The sequence below is a fragment of the Rhinopithecus roxellana genome, chromosome 19 (genome assembly GCF_007565055.1).
Source record: "Rhinopithecus roxellana isolate Shanxi Qingling chromosome 19, ASM756505v1, whole genome shotgun sequence".
Lineage (NCBI taxonomy): Eukaryota > Metazoa > Chordata > Mammalia > Primates > Cercopithecidae > Rhinopithecus > Rhinopithecus roxellana.
In genome coordinates, this window is record NC_044567.1 from 31670137 (window position 1) to 31689564 (window position 19428).

A 19428-nucleotide genomic window follows, 5' to 3' on the forward strand; every position below is an offset into this window, starting at 1 on the left:
TCTACTAAAAAACAAATAGAAAAGTTAGCTGGGTGTGGTGGAGCCTGTAATTCCAGCTACTCTGGAGGCTGAGGCAGGAGAATTGCTCGAACCTGGGAGGCGGAGATTGCAGTGAGCTTAGATTGCGCCACTGCACTCCAGCTTGGGCGACAGAGTGAGACTCTGTCTCACAAAAAAAAAGAAAAGAAAAGAAAAGAAAAGAAAAGAAATCAACTGGTCATCGTGCCCCAGTCCGATGGTTCAGAACCAGCATTGGCACTTTTACTTTTTGCCTTCTAAAATCATTCTTTTTTCTTTTCTTTTTTTTTTTTTTTTTTTTTTTTTGAGACAGAGTCTCACTCTGTCTCCCAGGCTGGAGTGCAGTGGTGCCATCTCGGCTCACTGCAGCCTCTACCTCCTGGGTTCAAGTGATTCTCCTGCCTCAGCCTCCCGAGCAATAGGGATTACAGGCGTGTGCCACCCTGCTCAGCTGATTTTTGTATTTCTAGTAGAGATAGGATGTCACCATGTTGGCCAGGCTGGTCATGAACTCCTGACCTCAGGTGATCCACCTGCCCCAGCCTTCCAAAGTGCTGGGATTACAGGCGTGAGCCACCACGCCTGGCTTTTCTTTTTTTCTTTTTTTCTACACTCAAGCTGATGCAAGTTGTAGCTCCTGGCTTCACTCCATCTGTGAATTCTTTGTGCCAACTGCCAAGTTGGCATTACTATCCTTTCCATCAACAAAAACAAGGCATTTGGAACCTTAACGAAGATGGCATTCTGGGAGGCACATTATAAAAGGAGCGTCTCGGAGGTGTCATGCACTCAGCAGCTTATCATTGAAAATACACATGGACAAGGACATCACCGTTCCAAAATACAAATGTGAAGTGGATGCATTTGAGGAGAATGGGGGTTCTTATTGTCAAGGATCTACCCTTAGCTGCTTCTCTCTCTCTCTTTTTTTTTTTTTTTGAGATGGAGTCTTGCTGTGTCACCGGGGCTGGAGTGCAGTGGTATGATCTCAGCTCACTGCAACCTCTGCCTCCCAGGTTCAAGAGATTCTCCTGCCTCAGCCTCCCAAGTAGCTGGGATTACTGGCGTGTGCCACCACCCCCAGCTAATTTTTGTATTTCTAGTAGAGATGGGGTTTTGCCATGTTGGCCAGGCTGGTCTCAAACTCCTGACTTCAAGCGATCTGCCTGCCTCCCAAAGTGCTGGGATTACAGGCATGAGCCACTGCACTTGGCCTCTCTTTTTTTTGGGGGGGACAGGGTGTTGCTCTGTCACCCAGGCTGCAGTGCAGTGGCGTAATCACAGCTCATTGCAGCCTCAACCTCCCACCTCAACCTCCTGAGTAGCTGAGACTATAGGCATAGGCCACCAAGCCTGGCTAATTTTTAAAGTGTTTTTTGTAGAGATGAGATTTCTCCATGTCACCCAGGCTGATCTTGAACTCCCGGACTCAAGCAATTCTCCCGCCTCAGCCTTCTGAGTAGCTGGGACTATAGGCATATGACACCATGCTCAGCTAATTTTTGCTTTTTTTGTAGAGACGGGGTTTCAGCATGTTGCCCAAACTGGTCTCGAACTCCTAGACTCAGGTGATCCGCCTGCCTCGGACTCCAAAAACTGTTAAGATTACAGACATGAGCCACCGCGCCCAGCCGCCTCAGCTGCTCGGTCCATCTTCCTGTCTCAGGATTTGGGGAGGGGATGTGTAATAATTGCCACAAGGTGCTTTGAGCATCTTGCATTGCTATTTTGATTTTGATGAACTCTGGGTCTTTCCTAGAGACTGGAAAAGCCTGGTGTCTGTTCTTTGCTGCAGGCCTGTCTCAGCTCCCTTTCCAGTGTTCACTCATTTTGTGTCTTAGGAGTTCTGCTGGCTGCCCCCACCTCTGTTCTTGTACTCATGAGAAGGCATCTGGCCCCTAGGAAGAGCCCCAGGCCCACAGAAGGAAACCTGGATGTCCCCCTTGCTCTGAGTTCCATACTGGGGCAACCTTTCTGGCCTCCAGCTTCCTTCCTTCCCAGGACAAATGGTTTTCTTTGCTCTCCTCAAACCCCGCAGGACTCCAGGTCCCTAAGGTCATGGGCATCAACTACTCCTCACCGCGGTGGGCAAGGGCCATTCAAAGTCTTGCATCTTGCAGATTCAAGGACATTAGGAAACTCTCCCATTAGACAACTCGGGCCGCTGGCAGCCGGGTTCTCAGTCCGGGAACCAAATGTTCTCTTTGACTCCGCTCTGTTCAGCCTGCCTCTAGTGCCTGCCTGTTCTCGGCACTGGTCCACACAACTCCACCCTTGTCCACGCCTTCTCCACGCCTCTTTGGATGCAAGCTTCCTGGTCTCGAGCCTCTTTTTATTTTAAACTAATAGATTCCCCCCTCCCCCAAAAGATGAGGTTTGTTTGTTTTGGAGAGAGTCTCGCTCTGTCACCCAGGCTGGAGTGCAGTGGCACAATCTTGGCTCATTGCCGCCTCCACCTCCTGGGTTCAAGTGATTCTCATGCCTCAGCCTCCTGAGTAGCTGGGATTACAGGCATGCACCACCATGCCTGGCTAATTTTTGTATTTTTTAATTAGTGACAGGGTTTTGCCATTTTGACCAGGATGGTCTCAAACTCCTGACCTCAGGTGATCTGCCCGCCTTGGCCTCCCAAAGTGCTAGGATTACCGGCGTGAGCCACGATGCCTGGCCGCCCCTTTCTTTTTAATATTGAATAATATTCCATTATTTAGGTGTATCACAGTTTATTTATTTATTCACCTATTGGAGAACATCTTGGTTGCTTCCAAGTGTTGGCAGTTATGAGTAAAGCTGCTCTAAACATCCGTGTGCAATTTCTGCGTGGCGGACTTTATTGTTTAGAGCAGTTTTAGGTTTGCAGAAAAATGAGCAGAAGGTACAGAGTGCTGTATGTGAGGAGATGGGCACGGGGGACCACCGCTTCCCTGTGGGGCTTCCTGTCTCATGGATCGAGAGTCCTTAAGGACTCCAGGGCCTGGGTCTTAGGGACACAACCAAGGGACAGAAGTGGACCAGAGGCCACTGCCCTGGGCAAGCTCCTGGCCATTAGGCAGCAGTGTCTCCCTGGCACTCTAGCGGGAAGGTGCTCCTGGGACGGGGGGGCTCCCAGCAGGGGGGTGCTTCCAGCAAGGATGTGCTCCTAGCAGGCGGGTGCTCCCAGCAGGGGGGTGCTCCCAGCAGACAGGCCCTGAAGCCCAGGCACCAAGGCTGCTGCAAGACTCTCCAGGGCTCTCCAGGGGCATTTGCCAGGCCCCTCATTCAGCCCTCAGAGCCCAGGCGCCCTTCCTCCAGCTCACAGCACCTGTACTTCCTGTCGCCCAGTGACAGGTGGCTGACTTGTGTCTATGGACCCAGGACAGACCAGCGTGGGGGCTGGGTAGGGAGGCTCCTGCAGGCCTGGATCCACCTGGGGCTTCCCTAATCCTGGAGACAGCTGGGAAGGAGTGGGGCCCAGGCAGTGGCTGTCAGGTCAACACTGGGGCTCTCGGAGAACAGAGGCAAAGCTGGTAGAACAGAGGGTGTGTGTGGTGTGTGGTATGGTGTGTGGTGTGTGTGCCTATGGTGTGTAGTGTGTGTGTCTATAGTGTGTGGTGTGTACTGTGTGTGTCTGTGGTGTGTGGTGTGTGTGTCTATCGTGTGTGGTGTGTAGTGTGTGTGTCTATCGTGTGTGGTGTGTGTGTCTATGGTGTGTGGTATGGTGTGTGTGCCTATGGTGTGTACTGTGTGTGTCTGTGGTGTGTGGTGTGTGTGTCTATGGTGTGTAGTGTGTAGTGTGTGTGTCTATGGTGTGTAGTGTGTGGTGGGTGCCCACACGTGCGTGCTTCTCGGCCTCTGACTCCTCCAGGGCGGGAGCAGTAGGCATGAGTTTGGGATCTCCTTGGGGCTGGGGTCCCTGGAGCGTGCCCGCTGCAGCCCTGCCCGGCTGGCCTGAGGTGGGGCCTCTGGTTGTGGCCAGGGCTGCCGGTTGGGCCAGGCAGGGGCCTGTGGCCCCGAGCTGTGCTTTGTTGGGGAAAGCCAAAAGCCGCTTCTCCTTAGCCGGCGGCAGACGGCAAGGGATTTGGGCCCCGCCCACACTCGGCCCACACTCGCCCCACACTCGCCGAGGGCTGCGTCCTTAGCTGCTGTGCTTGTTCCTCCAGCCTCGTCCTGTAGGGGCCTGGGAGCCCTGTCCCCTGGAGCTCTTTGCTCCCCCGCCTCTGACAGGGTCAGGTTAAACTCACCTTTCTCTTCTCTGGCTGGAGGACTCTTCTCTGGCTGGTGGAGCTGCAGAATGAGGGCACTGCCAAGGTGGATTTTGGACCCCGAATGGAAATTCACACCAGGGCTGGAGGCACCGGCTGGGCCTGGGAGGTGGAAGATGAGGGCGACCTGACACACCCTGCTGTGACTGTGGCTGTGACTGTGGCTGGGGTGGTGGGAGGGAAGGCCATAGCGGGGCCAGGCGGGCCACCGAGGAGCAGGGCCACGCCAGCCATGCCCTGAGCCGGGGTGGTGGGCCCAGCGGCGGTTCTCACTCCTGGCCTGCACCAAGGTGAGCAATTCCCGGAAGCACCTGGGTGTGAGTGGTGCTGAGCATCTCTTTAAGCCGTGGCCACACAAAGCAGGATTGAGATTCGGGGAAGAAGTGGCTGCAGGGGCTGCGGGCCTGTCTCTGACGAGCTTACTCTGGACTCATGGGGAATTGTGGCTTCATGCTGGGACTGCGGGGCGGAAGGAGGGCATGGAGGGCTTTGGCTGCCCAGGCACTGTCCCATGGTAGCCCCCGAGCAGCTGTCACCGGAGCCTGTTCGCAGTTCCCCTGGAGGGCTGCCTGCCCATCAAGGGGAGGGGAGCTGCTGGGCTTGGTCTTTGGAAGGGACGTCTGCTGAATTTCTGAAAACGTATTTTATTACAGGTGCTCTCAGCAGGGTGGAGGGGGTGGCCTGGGGGAGGAAGTTAAAATGACCCCACCTGTCCATTTCGCGCTAAACCTTGCCTGTGATGAGCCGTTACCCTCACCGGAGCGTGTGGGTAGTGTGAGAACCGCGGATCTCACACACGTGTTTGTCACGTGTTCAGGGTTGGGGCAGCTGAGAGGGTGTGGACCATGAAGTGGGTGAAACCACATAGGCCTCCGGGTCATGGCCAAGGCACCTCTTAAAATTGTCCATAAAGTTTTATATAATAAATGTCCCCGGCCAGGCATGGTAGCTCACGCCTGTAATCCCAGCACTTGGGAGGCTGAGGCAGGTGGATCACCTGAGGTCAGGAGTTTAAGACCAGCCTGGCCAACATGGTGAAACCCAGTGTCTACTAAAAAAATACAAAAATTAGCTGGGCGTGGTGATGGGCACCTATAATCCCAGCTACTCGGGAGGCTGAGGCGGGAGAATCGCTTGAACCTGGGAGGCGGAGGTTGCAGTGAGCCAAGATAGCACCACTGCACTCCACTATCCTGGGCAACAAGAACAAAACTGTGTCTCTAAATAAATAAATAAGTCCCAGCTTTATTAATTCATCATAGATTTCAGTGTTTTTGTCAGATAACTGAGTAAACAATAAAAACAGGACCTAGCAATAAAAGCAACATAAACATTCAATGAACTGCTCCATACTTTAGTTAACATTTGAGTCCCTTTCAGGTAAATGTATGCTTTGAATTTGGCTTCTGAAACATTAAAAGTAGTTCATTGAACATAGAAGAAAATATAGACCAATGTTTAAGGGTCTTTAGCTTGGAAAGGATTATCTTAAGTATAAAAGTAATAAAGGAAGTCACTAAGAAAAAGTTACCATCAATTTACATAAAAGTTTAAAACCTCCATATGTCAAAATAGATAATATAAATAAAAGGCAAATTAGGAGAAACATATGCAGCAAATATAGCAAGGGCTAATGATGCTTGCTCTGTAAAGAGTTCTTACATATCCGTGAAAATTCCATCTCAGCTTAATCTCTGTATTAAAAATAATAAGAATTCCACCACCCCAGCAGAAAAGTTGGCAAAACACACCAACAGATAATTCACAGCTGAACACAGATGTCTAATAAATACAGGATAATCTGTCACCCAGGGTGGGGCGCAGTGGTGCAATCACGGCTCAATGCAGCCTCGACGTCCTGGGCTCAAGTGATCCACCTTAGCCTCCCAAGTAGCTGGGATTGCAGGTGTGCGCCACCACGCCCGGCTAATTTTGTGTTTTTGGTAGACACGGGGTTTCTCCATGTTGGTCAGGCTGGTGTCAAACTCCCAACCTCAGGTGATCCACCCGCCTCAGGCCTCCCAAAGTGCTGGGATTACAGGCGTGAGCCACCACACCTGGTCTTATGCTTTTTAAATGTGTTAATAATGTGGTATATTTGTTTGCTAGGGCTGCCATAACAAAGTACCAGGGTCCAGGTGGCTTGAGCAATAGAAATCTTCTCTCTGACAGCTCTGGAGGCAGAAAGTCCAAGATCAAGGTGTGGGCAGAGTTGCTTCCTTCGGAGGCTGTGAGGGAGGGGCTGCTCCAGGCCTGTTCCTTGCTGGTAGGTGGCTCATTGTATTCACACGGCGCTCTCCTTGTGTACAGGCACCTGCTGCCAACTTCCTCTTTTTATACAGATACCAGTCATGTTGACCTCAGCCCAACTTGATTACGTTTATAAAGACGCTGTCTTCAAAAACAGCTTCATTCTTGGGTACTGGGGTTTAAGACTTCAACACAGGAGAGGGCCGAGATGGTGCCACTGCACTCCCGCCTGGGTGACACAGCGAGACTCCATCTCAAAAAAAAAAAAAAAAAAGACTTCAACACAGGAATTTTAGGAGATGTACTTCAACCCTAAAATTTGTTATATCATAAGTGTATTTCACCTGGGAAAATATAATTATGATCCAACTGAAAGCAAGATACGATATAATTCCAAGGAGTGGATTTTTAATTAATTCATTCATTATAGGGCACAAAATATAGTAGAGAATACGCAGATGTCTTAGGATCGTGTGGTCTAAGGGACGCGTATTCTTCCTTTTCCTTCTGACTGTTTCATAACTAAAAAAAGGTTGAAAAAAATGCGTCAAGGATTCTCCACTTGTAGTTTGATGGTGACCAGAGGTTGGGAACTAGGTTGGATTTTGATGAAATAGCTTCTTGCAAAAAAGCAAATACACTTTACAAATAAGGAGAATTGGTTTTAGAGAACAAATAGTCCTGTCTAATGTTTAACAGACATGCTCTGTTTCTCCAAAAAGAACCCGTTCTCTCCAGAACAATCTGGGAGGAACGGGGTGTTGTCCTGGCGTCCCAGGTGGTGGGTGAGGGAGGAGCTGGAGTTCTGCACGTGGGGGACAAAGGTCTCATGCTCCAGGGTTTCCCACTCACGAAATGACCCTGCGTGGTCAGAACCTGTCTTCTTATCTGTAAAGCTACACTCTTGGGGCACACCTCCTGGAGCCACAGTGAGGTTCCGCATCTCATGGTATGGGAGAAGACGCTGTATTTTGAACACTTGTATTTTGGAATCTCCTTTAAAACTTCCAGCACATTTTTTTGATTATCCTCAGTGCTGGCAAAACAGTTTCACTTAAAGAGAGTTTTGATTTGGGGAAGCAGCTGAGAGCTATGTGCAGCCAGCTCTGGCGACTGGGGCAGTCATAGTGAGTAGTGCCGTTTGAAACACAGAAGGAGGTGGGCTCCAGCCCCGCTGCGGCCTTGTCTGCCGTGGACACCACGCAGGCTGTGGAGCACCCAAAACGTGGCTGGGCAAAACTTTGATGTGCTTAAGTGCAAAACGGCCCAGCAGACTTTGAAGACTTTAAGGACATAAAATAGGCCGGGCGCAGTGGCTCACACTTGTAATCCTAACACTTAGGAAGGCTGAGGCAGGAGGATCACTTGAGGCCAGAAGTTCAAGACCAGCCTGGGCAAAGAAGTGAAACCTCATCTCTACAAAAAATAAAAAAATTATGGCCGGGCGCGGTGGCTCAAGCCTGTAATCCCAGCACTTTGGGAGGCCGAGACGGGCGGATCACGAGGTCAGGAGATCGAGACCATCCTGGCTAACACAGTGAAACCCCGTCTCTACTAAAAAATACAAAAACTAGCCAGGCGTGGTGGCCAGTGCCTGTAGTCCCAGCTACTCGGGAGGCTGAGGCAGGAGAATGGCGTGAACCCAGGAGGCGGACCTTGCAGTGAGCTGAGATCTGGCCACTGTACTCCAGCCTGGGTGACAGCGAGACTCCGTCTCAAAAAAAAAAAATAAATAAATAAATAAATAAAAAATAAAAAAATTATCGGGACGTGGTGGCATGTGCCTTTAGTCCAAGCTACTTGGGAGACTGGGCAGGAGGATTCCTTGAACCCAGGAGTCTGAGAATATAGTGAGCTGTGATCATACCACTGCACTCTAGCCTGGGTGACAACTTGTCTCTAAAAAAAAAAAAAGAATGTGAAAGATTTCATTAATAATTTTTTCAGGCCGGGCGCGGTAGCTCACGCCTGTAATCCCAGCACTTTGGGAGGCCAAAGGGCAGATCATCAGATCAGGAGATCGAGACCATCCTGGCTAACACGGTGAAACCCCATCTCTACTAAAAATACAAAAAAATTAGCCAGGCGTGGTGGCGGGCGCCTGTAGTCCCAGCTACTCAGGAGGCTGAGGCGGGAGAATGGCGTGAATCCGGGAGGCAGAGTTTGCAGCAAGCCGAGATAGCGCCACTGCACTCCAGCCTGGTGACAGAGCCAGACTCCATCTCAAAAAAAAATAAAAAAATAAAAATATTATTTTCATATTGACTACATGTTGAAATAATAATATTTTAGATGTATTATGCTAAAAATTATTAAAATTAATTTCACTTTTTTTTTTTTTTGGCCTAAAAACCTATGGCTACCAGAAAATTTGAGATTATATCTGTGGCCCCTGCAGTGTTTCTGTTGGACATGGCTGGTCTAGAGGACGGGGAACAATTTTCCTGCAGGGCTTATTAACTGACCTTGCAATTCTTGAAGAATTCTTGAATTCTAAAAATATTCTAAACAACATTAGAAAGAACACAGCTTTTCCACATGATTATTGGGAAGGACAATACGTTTTTTGATTTGTAGTTTGCAGTGTGATTTTTTTTTTAAGTTTCATCACTTACTTGTCATATGTCACTGTGTGGGATGAAGTGTTTAGGCCAGGAGTGGCCAGCAGGCTTCCTGGAGAGGTTGGCCGGGAGCTGGTTTGGATAGGTGGAGAAGAGTTCCCCGGATTTGCTCAGATGGTCTATGCCAGGGCACTGCCATCTGCAACCCACAGGCCAAAGCCAGCCTTCCACCTGTTTTGTGCAGCTTATGAGCTAAGGATGATTTTTACTTTTTTTTTTTTTTTGAGATAGCATCTTGCCCTGTCACCCAGGCTGGTGGGCAGTGGTGTGATCTCGGCTCACCACAACCTCCGCCCCCCGGATTCAAGCGATTCTCCCGCCTCAACCTCCTGAGTAGCTGGGATTACAGGCATGTGCTACCATGCTTGACTAATTTTGTATTTTTAGTAGTGACGGGGTTTCTCCATGTTGGTTAGGCTGATGTCAAACTCCTGACCTCAGGTGATCTGCCCACCTAGGCCTCCCAAAGTGCCAAGATTACAGGCATGAGCCACCGTGCCCGGCTGGTTTTTACGTTTTTTAAGGGGTTTGAAAAAATGGAAAGAATTTTTTTTGGGACACGTGAAAAAATGATCTAGAATTTAAGGTTGGGTGTCTATCAGTAAAGCTTCACTGTCACAGTCATGCCCATCATTTACTGTCTGTGGCTGCTCCTGCACTCCAAGGGCCGAGTTGAGTGGTCACCACAGAGACTCTCTGGCCCAGAGAGTCCAAAGCATTTACTCTCTGGCCTTTTGCAGAACAAGTTTGCTGACCCTTGCACCGAGGGGTCGACTTCTTCTGCCGCCTTCATTGGACATGTTGAGGGGGCCTGAGAAGGGGTGGGCTAGGGAGAGCCGAGTGGATGAGGGCCCTGGAGATGGTCAAGATCAGGCAGAGGGCGTCCGTGGCTCAAGGCTGAGGAGGTGAGAATCTGAGCTGGGTCCCCACCTCCAGAACTGGTGAGTTTCAGAAGTGATGTTGACACCGGGATCTGTGAGATGAGAGATGGGAATGATAGATCTGTCAGAGGAAAGACTTGGGAATGGGAAGGCCACTCCTGGGCTGGCTGGAACATCTTTGGAATATTATGCTTGAGAAGTCAGCAGCCATGGAGACAACTGGAAATACACAAACAGGGTTGCGGGAGGCTGAAGCACGGAGGGGGTCAGAGGAGGGGAAGCAGAGGCAGAGAGCGCTGAGCCGCCTGGTCCTGGGACGGTGGCTATCACCACTGACATCTGCCCCCTGCCTCCTGCCAGGGCGGGAGCCAGTTCTGCTACCCACCCACCCTCTGTCCCAGAGCCTAGCCAAGTGCTAGGGGTGAAAAGGAGGTGATTTAGGGACCACCCTCAACCAGCTCTGGATCTTTGGAGAAATGTAAAAAATGCAGAAAGTTCAAAGAACAAGATCATATTCCTGGAGACCCTCCGCCAGTTGATAATGTTTAATTTTTTATTGTGGTAAAATACATACAAGGTAAAACTTACCACTTTAACCATTTTTAAGTATCAGGTTCGGTGGCATTGAGTACATTCAGTGTAGTCAGTGGACAGAGCCGCTGCCACTGTCCACCTCCAGGACGCTTTTATCCTCCCAAGCTGAAGCCCTGTCCCCCTTAAACACGACCTCCCCGTTCCCCCCACCTCACCCCCTGGCACCCACCGTTCCACTTCCTGTCTCTGTGAACCTAACTACTCTAGGGACCTCACACGAGTAGAATCGTGCAGTCCTTGTCTCTTGTGACTGGTTTGATTCCCTTAGTGCAATGTTTTCGGGGTTCATCCATGCCATAGCAGGCGTCAGACTTTCTTTTCAAGGCAGAATAATCGTCCCTTGTACCACATTAGGCTTATTCACTCCCAGTTGCTAATTCTTTTTTTTTGAGATGGAGTCTCGCTGTGTCACCCAGGCTGGAGTGCAGTGGCGTGATCTCGGCTCACTGAAACCTCCACCTCCTGGGTTTAAGCAATTCTCCTGCCTCAGCCTCCCGTGTAGCTGGCACTACAGGCGTGTGCCACCACACCTGGCTAATTTTTGTATTTTTAGTAGAGGCAGGCTTTTGCTATGTTGACCAGGTTGATCTTGAACTCCTGACCTCAGGTGATCCGCCTGCCTCGGCCTCCCAAAGTGCTTGGATTACAGGCGTGAGTCATTGTGCCCGGCTGTGCCTGCCTCTTCACTGACATGGTCGTTCCTTGGCGCGGCTTGCTGTGTGTGTGTGTGAGCTCCACGTGTGTACAGAAGTCTAGTTGGTTCTTATCTGCTATCTAGAGGTTCAGTGGTTTCATTTTTCTTGGTAGAAACTGGCTGCAAAGCATTTGAGTAGGTGTCTCCTTGGGTTTCTCCAGGCAGAGTCATCAAATGTTTTAGGTCACAGCACACATTATATATACATTTCATACATCCCAGGTCTTACCTACACTGGTGTGTCCTCATGGGGCAGAAGTTCCCTGACACAGTGCTGAGCCTACCTATGGCCAAGGTTCAAGGGCATTTTCTATTTTTTTTTTCTTTTTTTCTTCTTATGCTGGTGTTGACCCACTAAATTGATTTCAGGATCTACAATAGGGCTGCAAATCGCAGTTTGAGGAACCACCCTCAGGTATTTCCTAATAGAGGAATTTCAGGGGGCTTTGGGCCTTCTCAGTGGTGCCAGATCCTGCCATGTTGCTCCCGCCTTGGAGGAGACAGGACTGGTGACAGCTCCCCTTTCCCTCATCCTCAGTATTTTTAGACATAAAATTGCTTTTTACTGGTCTGTTGGGTGTTGAAGTTTTGTTTGAAACTGAGAATCTTTTTACATATTTATCAGTTTCTTTGGTTTTCCTCTTGTATGGAGCACCAATTTTTTTCTGTTGAGATGTTGCTCCTTTTCATCATGAATTTATAGGAGTTCTTTATATATTCTGGATACTAATACTTTTGTTTATAAATTTTCCTTCTTTCTTTTTTTTGAGACAGAGTCTCACTCTATTGCCCAGGCTGGAGTGCAGTGATGTGATCTCAGCTCACTGCAACCTCCGCCTCTTGGGTTCAAGCGATTCTCCTGCCTCAGCCTCCCAAGTAGCTGGGACTACAGGCACCCACCCCTGCACCTGGCTAATTTTTGTATTTTTGGTAGACGTGGTGTTTCGCCATGTTGGCCAGGCTGGTCTCGAACCCCTTACCTCAAGTGATCTGCCTGCCTCAGCCTCCCAAAGTGCTGGGATTACAGGTGTGAGCCAGTGCACCTGGCCTGTTTATTTCTTTTTAATGAATTGGAAGGGCTCATTTGTGCTGACGCAGGTGGGAAACTGAGAAAAGAGAATGCCTGGAGGTTTTTGTGAAATTGCTGAGGTGGGAACACAGTTCCTGTAGCTTAGTGGTTCTCCTTGGGAGGGATTTTGTCCTCCAAGGCACATTTGGCAAAGCCTGGAGATGTTCTGGTTGTACTGGGAAGGGAGGTGCTAGTGGCATCCAGAGCCGAGGGACGCTGCTCAGCCTCCTGCGATGGACAGGGTGGCCCGGCCCAGGTGGAGAATGTGGCCTACCCCGTATAGAGCTGTGCACCAGCAGGATGCGCTCCTGTGGTTAGCCAGTACCCACTGGGTGCCAAGGTGACACGTACTGCTGTGAGACAGGACGCAAGTCCACGACCTTGACCATCTCCTCTCTCTTCCTCCCCCAGGCAGGTCTTGACGAGCCCTGCCTGGGCTGACGCGTGCGGAGGATGGAAACACTTGCCCGGCAATGTCTCTGGGCCGCCTCCTTCGCAGGGCCTCCTCCAAAGCCTCGGACCTCCTGACCCTTACCCCTGGTGGCAGCAGCAGCGGGTCCCCCGGTGTCCTGGATGGAGAGATCATCTACTCCAAGAACAATGTCTGCGTGCACCCGCCGGAGGGGCTGCAGGGGCTGGGGGAGCACCACCCAGGTGAGCCAGGGCAGGCGAGGCTCCAGGGTTATTTTCTGGGTGAGGGCTCTAAAGGCCCTGGGCCACAGCACATAAGAGAGACAAGTGCGTTTGGTTCCTTTTCCAGAACGTGTAACTAACTGCAGCTGTCCTCCCGGAAGGAGGGTCTGGGGGTGTTAAGTCTGGCTCATGGCAGGCTGGGTGAGTCCCTCAGCCCTGCTGCTTCCAGAGGGAGGGACAAAAAGATGGGTTAGTGATCCCTGAGGCCTGCCTGGCCCCTTGTCATTCGTGTGAATGACTTGCGACAAATAAATGCATTGCTTTGTTCATCTGTTGCTTTATTTAATTTGCACAACCACCTCATGGGCGTGGCCAGGGCCCCAGCAGGCCTCTTAGGTGGGTAAGGATGCCGGTGTTCAGAGAGGCTGAGGGACTCTCAGCTGCACAGTGCCAGTCTGCGGTGGAGGTGGGGCTGTAGGGCAGTCTCTGGACTCTTCTCTCATTTCTTCCTGTTGCCGTCCCCTTCCCTGGCTGCTAAAAAGGTATTTCAGGGTCCTGCAGCCTAGCGGTGGCCTGCGGTGGCACACCCTAACATTTGCTTGGCCTGGGCAAGAGTACAGACAGAAGCCCCAGACAGATGGCAAAATGGTAAAGTTATCGTCTGGGCACGGTGGTTCACACCTCTAATCCCAGCACTTTGGGAGGCTGAGGTGGGAGGATTGCTTGAACCCAAGAGTTTGATACCAGCCTGGGCAACAAAGTTAGACTTCGTCTCTATTTAAAAACAAAGTTATACATTACAGTGAGATCTGGGCACTTTATACAAATTATGTTTCAATCGAATACTGAATAAATTTTTAAACAAGAAAAAAGTTTAAATTATGCCAATGAAACATTTAAAGCGAGTGTTCTGTCCCCCTGCCTTGATAAGTGTATCTTTAAAGCCACTGGCTGGTTGGCTGCGGCTGTGTGGGCAGGGGCTTCTCTGGAGTGCCCTAGAAAGGGGTGCAGGTTCTGGGCGATGCAGCCCCCTGACCCAGAGGTCGCCTGGCCTGAGGTCTTCTAGAGAGAGACCGGGGAGCAGCCGTTACGGACCTGACCCGCTTGCTGATCTCAAAGCTGTGTGCTTCCAGGATGTGGAAACACTTCTCAGCCTCAGGCTCATGTTACCCTAATGCACAGCTGGCTGACATTCCCCAAATTTCCCAGCTTCTCTTGGCAACAGGAGCAGTGCTTAGGAGATTCTAGAGGTCTGAATTGTGGAGACCTGGAGACTGGGTGGGGGAGGCCCAGGAATCGGGATATCCCAAAGCTGCTTGATGCTGTGTTAGGAAATGCCACTCCCCCCAGAGCCGAGCACTCACCCACTTGCTCTGGCCCAGGAGAAATTGCTCCTCTCCATGTCCCCAGCAACCCCGTGCGTGACGTCAGTGCTCACCTCCAAAGGTGGCCCCTTCCTCCAACAACCTGCGTTTTAAAAACGCCACGAGTGCCACTCATGATTGGAAAAGGTCCAAATACCACCCAGCTTGGATGAATTCTTTTTGTGAAATAGAATGAAGTCTCCAGCCTCCATCCCTCCGAACAGTGCTGTAAAGCCATGAAGCTGGGCACGTGGGCTGCTGGGCTCACACAGACAGGGAGGCCTTAGGCAGGTGAGCCCTGGGGCCAGGGTCGGGGCTCTGAACACAGGGAGAGCCCCTGGTACTTGGAAAAGTGCATGGCAAGCCTGAACTGATGGCTCATCGCCTGCGATCCCAGCACGTTGGGAGGCTGAGGTGGGTGGTTCACTTGAGCTCAGGAGTTTGAGACTAGCTTAGGCAACACAGTGAAACCTTATTTCTAAAAAAAAAAAATTAGCTGGGTGTGGTGGTGTGCACCTGTAGTCCCAGCTATTCGGGAGGCTGAGGTGGGAGGATTGCTTGAGCCTGGAAGGTGGAGGTTGCAGTGAGCTGAGATTGTGCCTTGAGGCACAGATCCAGCTTGAGGCACAGAGTGAGACCCTGTCTCAAAGGAAAAAAACAAACACCAAAACCAAAAGGAAAAGCGCATGGCAGACTGGTGCTCGGGGACCAGTGCCCCCTGGATCTGCTGGAAGTGTGTTCTTAGAAAACACACGTAGCTGGAATTCATTTCAAGCTCCCCAGTTTCCCTCTGGTGTTTTTGCTCAGGGCCAGGCTGTATCTGAGGCCGGACTGGCACTTCACTAAAGGGTGGTGGCCTCTCCGAGCAGCTCGCCAAAGGTGCCACAAGGGCCTCATCCACAGCCTCCTGGCCTCTAACACACCGTCCCCCGGCTCCTCACAGGTTACCTGTGCTTGTACATGGAGAAGGATGAGATGCTGGGAGCCACCCTCATCCTGGCGTGGGTCCCCAACTCTCGCATCCAGAGGCAGGACGAGGAGGCCCTACGCTACATCACGCCCGAGAGCTCCCCCGTTCGCAAGGCACCCCACCCTCGGGGCCGGCGCACCCGGAGCTCAGGAGCCTCCCACCAGCCCTCCCCCACGGAGCTGCGGCCCACCCTGACCCCAAAAGATGAGGACATCCTAGTGGTGGCCCAGAGCATTCCGGACGGCGTGCTCGCCAGCCCTGCGCCGGAGGACGAGGAGAAGCTGGCTCAGGGCTTGGGGGTGGATGGTGCCCAGCCGGCCTCGCGGCCTGCTCGCAGCCCCTCTGGGATCTTGTCGACAGTCAGTCCGCAGGATGTCACCGAGGAGGGGCGGGAGCTGCGGCCCGAGGCCGGGGAGGAGGATGGCTCCTTGGAACTGTCAGCTGAGGGCGTGAGTAGAGACAGCTCCTTTGACTCAGACTCAGATGCCTTCTCCTCGCCCTTCTGCCTCTCGCCCATCAGCACGGCACTGGCCGAGAGCCGCGGCTCCGTGTTTCTGGAAAGCGATAGCAGGTGAGTTCCTGGTTCTGGATGTGGCCTCTCGGGAGGCCCCCAAGGCCTGACCTGGGCAGGAAGCAGTCACCTGCATCACCTGTGATACTAGGTGAGCGCTGGAGGCATCTGCCCGACCTGCCTGTGACTGGCTGTGGCAGGAGCCCCTCCCCAAGGCGAGGGCTTCAGCAGGGAGTCCCCACTTTCCACTCCACCAAGAGGACTGTGAAGGGTGCGCCGGAGCATCCACATTCTTCTCTCTCCTTGAGCCTTACTAGGACTAAACAGGCCCTGCCAGGTCTGACAGGTCCCTGACCAAGGCCAGGCCCCCAGGAGTCCTTGTCTCTTCTGTTCCCATCGCCGGAGGGGCAGGAGACTCAGTCCTCAAGCGAGTGCTCGAGAGGCCCGGGTGGCATCATTAGGCTCACGCACAGGGCTGGCCCAAGCCCAGATGTGCTGCTCTGCTTGGTCCTCAGCTCTCTGCTCTGCCCTGCAGCCCTACCAGGCACGTGACCTGGCCCCCTGTGGTCCCCGGAGGGGTTAGCCTCCCTCTTTCTCATAACTGTGGAGGATGGAACGTAGTCCCGGGGCAGTGTTGACCATATTCACCCGACTCGGCAGCCGCTCTGCACCCCGGGGAGTCCAGCCAGAGTACCTGGACTCCTTGGTGGCCACGCTTGCAGGAGTTAGAGTTGGATCCATGCCTTGTGGGGGGTTCCCTGGGCTTTGGAACCCAGAGACTTTCCTGAGTGGGGAGCGTTGCATGGTACCACAAGGGTCCTCATGGCCTTAGGGTGAGTGCCAGTGTGGTCGCATAGGCCTGGAGCCCCAGAGCCAGCACAGGGGCCCTGCATCCAACTTCCACAGCCCCTTCCTATGCCCTGGCCGTGGTCCTTACGCTCATTAGATTTCTAGGCAAATGATGGTGGTGACCACAGACAACAGTAAGAACTGACATCAGTCAGCGAGCAGGTCATTAACTGTTGAGCTCGTGGTGTGAGCTGGGCCCATGCTGGACATGGGTGGTGCAGGCCTCGCCTGGGCGCTGGACACCATGGGCTGTGGATGGTGCACGTGTGTGCTTTCCACAGCCCCACGCCCTGTGAGGTGGGCCCTCACATTATCCCCTGCTATCGAAGGGGAAAGGGTGGCTCAGAGAAGGTCAGCAACTTGTCAGGCATCACCCAGCCGGTGCTCGGGCCAAGCTGGGATGTGAACCCAGCTGGGTCTGCCCCAGGGCTGCAGCATAAAAGGTTACTCCAGGCTGATTAAGCCAGGGAGTGGCAGGGCATGACATAGGGACTCAGGCTTCGCTGGCCTCAGCAGAGGTGACTGTGGGACGGGTTCTTCCGTGATTTTATCCCTCCAATAAGACGCAGTCCATTAGAGCCCCAGGGTGAACCGATAACATTCATCTCAATTATTTGAGAGTGCAGATAAAAGGAAGCCGTGAGCCGTGACCGAGGACGCCAGGTCCCAGGAGGCTTGCTGAGCTGGGTGGCGTCAGGGGCCAGGGAACCTGAGGGGGTGGTGGGGGCGGGGGACCGAACACTGGTCCTGGCCTGGGTCCCGCTGGCCGGACTCTGTCGGAGCTCCCCCTGGTGGTGCCGGGCCGACAGTGCAGCAGAACCTGCGGGCGTCCCCACGTCCCCGCATCCCCAGGGCCCAGGCGAGGGGAAGGTCCCAGCTGTGTCCCAGAGAGGTGGTGGGGTTGGCCTACGGTCTTGGGGCTGAGGACTGCGTGGCAGAACCACAACCAGAACCTGGCCAGTCAGCTCTCTGTCCAGCAGCCCCATCTCGTAGGGAGCTCAGGTTTAGGAGTTAGGGAGTTCAGTGCTGGTTGAGTCCTGGCACCCCTGGTAAGTGTGAACCTGGGAAATTCTTTCTCTTCTTGGAGGCTCGGTTTCCCTGTTTGTAAGATGAGGCTGGTAATATCCACTTTCTGGGGGTATTGTGAGAATGCACCCCGGTTCCCCTTTCCCCGCCCTCCGCCTTGCTGGTTCTCCAACCTGGCTGCATGTGGGGTGCTCCTGGGGGGACCTTTTATACAACGCTGATGCCCAGGTGCCTCCAGGTTCTTCTAGAGCAGTGGTTCTCACCCAGGGCCGAGTCTGTCCCCAGGGGGTGTGTGGCAATGCCAGGAGACACTTTTTGTCACAACTGAGGGTAGGGGTGTATTGACATCAGTGAGCAGCGGACAGGGGTGCTGTGCACTCACTCTGGAAGCCAAGCTGCCTCTCTGCCTGGGACCCTGCCGGGGGCCTCCCATCATTTTCAGGATGAAGCGTCATCTCCTTCACTCGGGGTCGAAGGCCCACCACCATCTGGCCCTGCTGAGCAATGCCACCTCCCTCCCTGCCCCCGCACTGTGCACACCTCCAAGTTCGTCATCCTCTCTGCCTCTAGATCTCGTGGGGCTCTCTCTGCCTCATGCCTTTGGCCAGGGATCCCCTCGGCCTGGGCTTCCTCCTCCCACTCTCTCCTAACCGGCCAGCTTGTATGTTTGAGACTCAGCTCCTGGGGTGGGGCACCTTCGTGTCAGCTTTTGGTGGATGCTTCTCTATTCCCCCCAGCCCTGGGCTGAGGAGGGCACTCCCCATGGCCCCCTTCTCTGCTCTGACACTCGAGCCCCCACTGAGATACCCCGTCCGCCTGTCCATCCCCAACTGCTGGGAGGCCTATGGTGGTGAAGGAGTAAATTTTGGGGCCCGACAGATCTGTTTCCAGTCCTGGCATCACCCTGAGTTGTGTGTGATCTTGTGGCTGTTGCCTCCCATGTCCAAAACAGATTCCTCACGGGTGTGAAATGGGGCCAAGAACCCCCTTGTAGGCTGGGGGCGGTGGCTCAAGCCTGTAATCCCAGCACTTTGGGAGGCCGAGACAGGTGGATCACAAGGTCAGGAGATCGAGACCATCCTGGCTAACATGGTGAAACCCCGTCTCTACTAAAAAAATACAAAAAAACTAGCCGGGCGAGGTGGTGGGCGCCTGTGGTCCCAGCTACTCGGGAGGCTGAGGCAGGAGAATGGTGTAAACCCGGGAGGCGGAACTTGCAGTGAGCTGAGATCCGGCCACTGCACTCCAGCCTGGGCGACAGAGCGAGACTCTGTCTTGCAAAAAAAAAAAAAAAAAAAAGAATCCCCTTGTAGGGCAGAGTTGGCTTGAGGGTTGAGTACCAGCCTGGGGCATGGGGTCAGCGAGCCTGGCCTGGGACTCATCCCCACCCGGAGACCGTGACTGGGGGTGCTTACCACAGCCTGGCCCTGCTCTTGATGAAGGCTCAGAAAATGCCTCTTGGCCACGTGGCTGCGGGCTTGGTGCGGCTCACTCCTCAGGCCTGTGTCCGCCCGGTCCAGGGGGGGCTCGCTCAACGTGGCGAGGTGCAGCTTTGTGCCAGGACGTGGTGGATGTGGATGGGACTCTCCTCACTCCTCCGGAAGTGTGTGCTTTGGTCCAAGGCTGGAGTGAAAACAGCCTGTCTCCAAGACAGACTGCTGGGAGCTTTCTTTTTATTTTTAAAAAGTGGATATGGAGGCCAGGCGC

General features: G+C 52.9%; 1 protein-coding gene across 8 annotated transcripts in view; it reads left to right on the forward strand.

Moving 5' to 3' along the window:
• TBC1D16 (TBC1 domain family member 16) overlaps positions 1-19428 on the forward strand; it is a 98982-nt gene that overhangs the window by 6996 nt on the left and 72558 nt on the right. For 7 of the 8 annotated variants that reach the window (XR_004055103.1, XR_004055102.1, XM_030923785.1 and 4 more), the window contains exons 2-3: positions 12780-13022; positions 15309-15906. Coding sequence is in view for 6 of the 8 variants with exons in the window: in XM_030923785.1 (XP_030779645.1) it covers positions 12842-13022; positions 15309-15906 (779 nt within the window). In the remaining 2 variants the exon portion in view is untranslated. The remainder of the gene's footprint in view (positions 1-12779; positions 13023-15308; positions 15907-19428) is intronic. The other variant, XM_030923788.1, reaches the window with a different exon arrangement.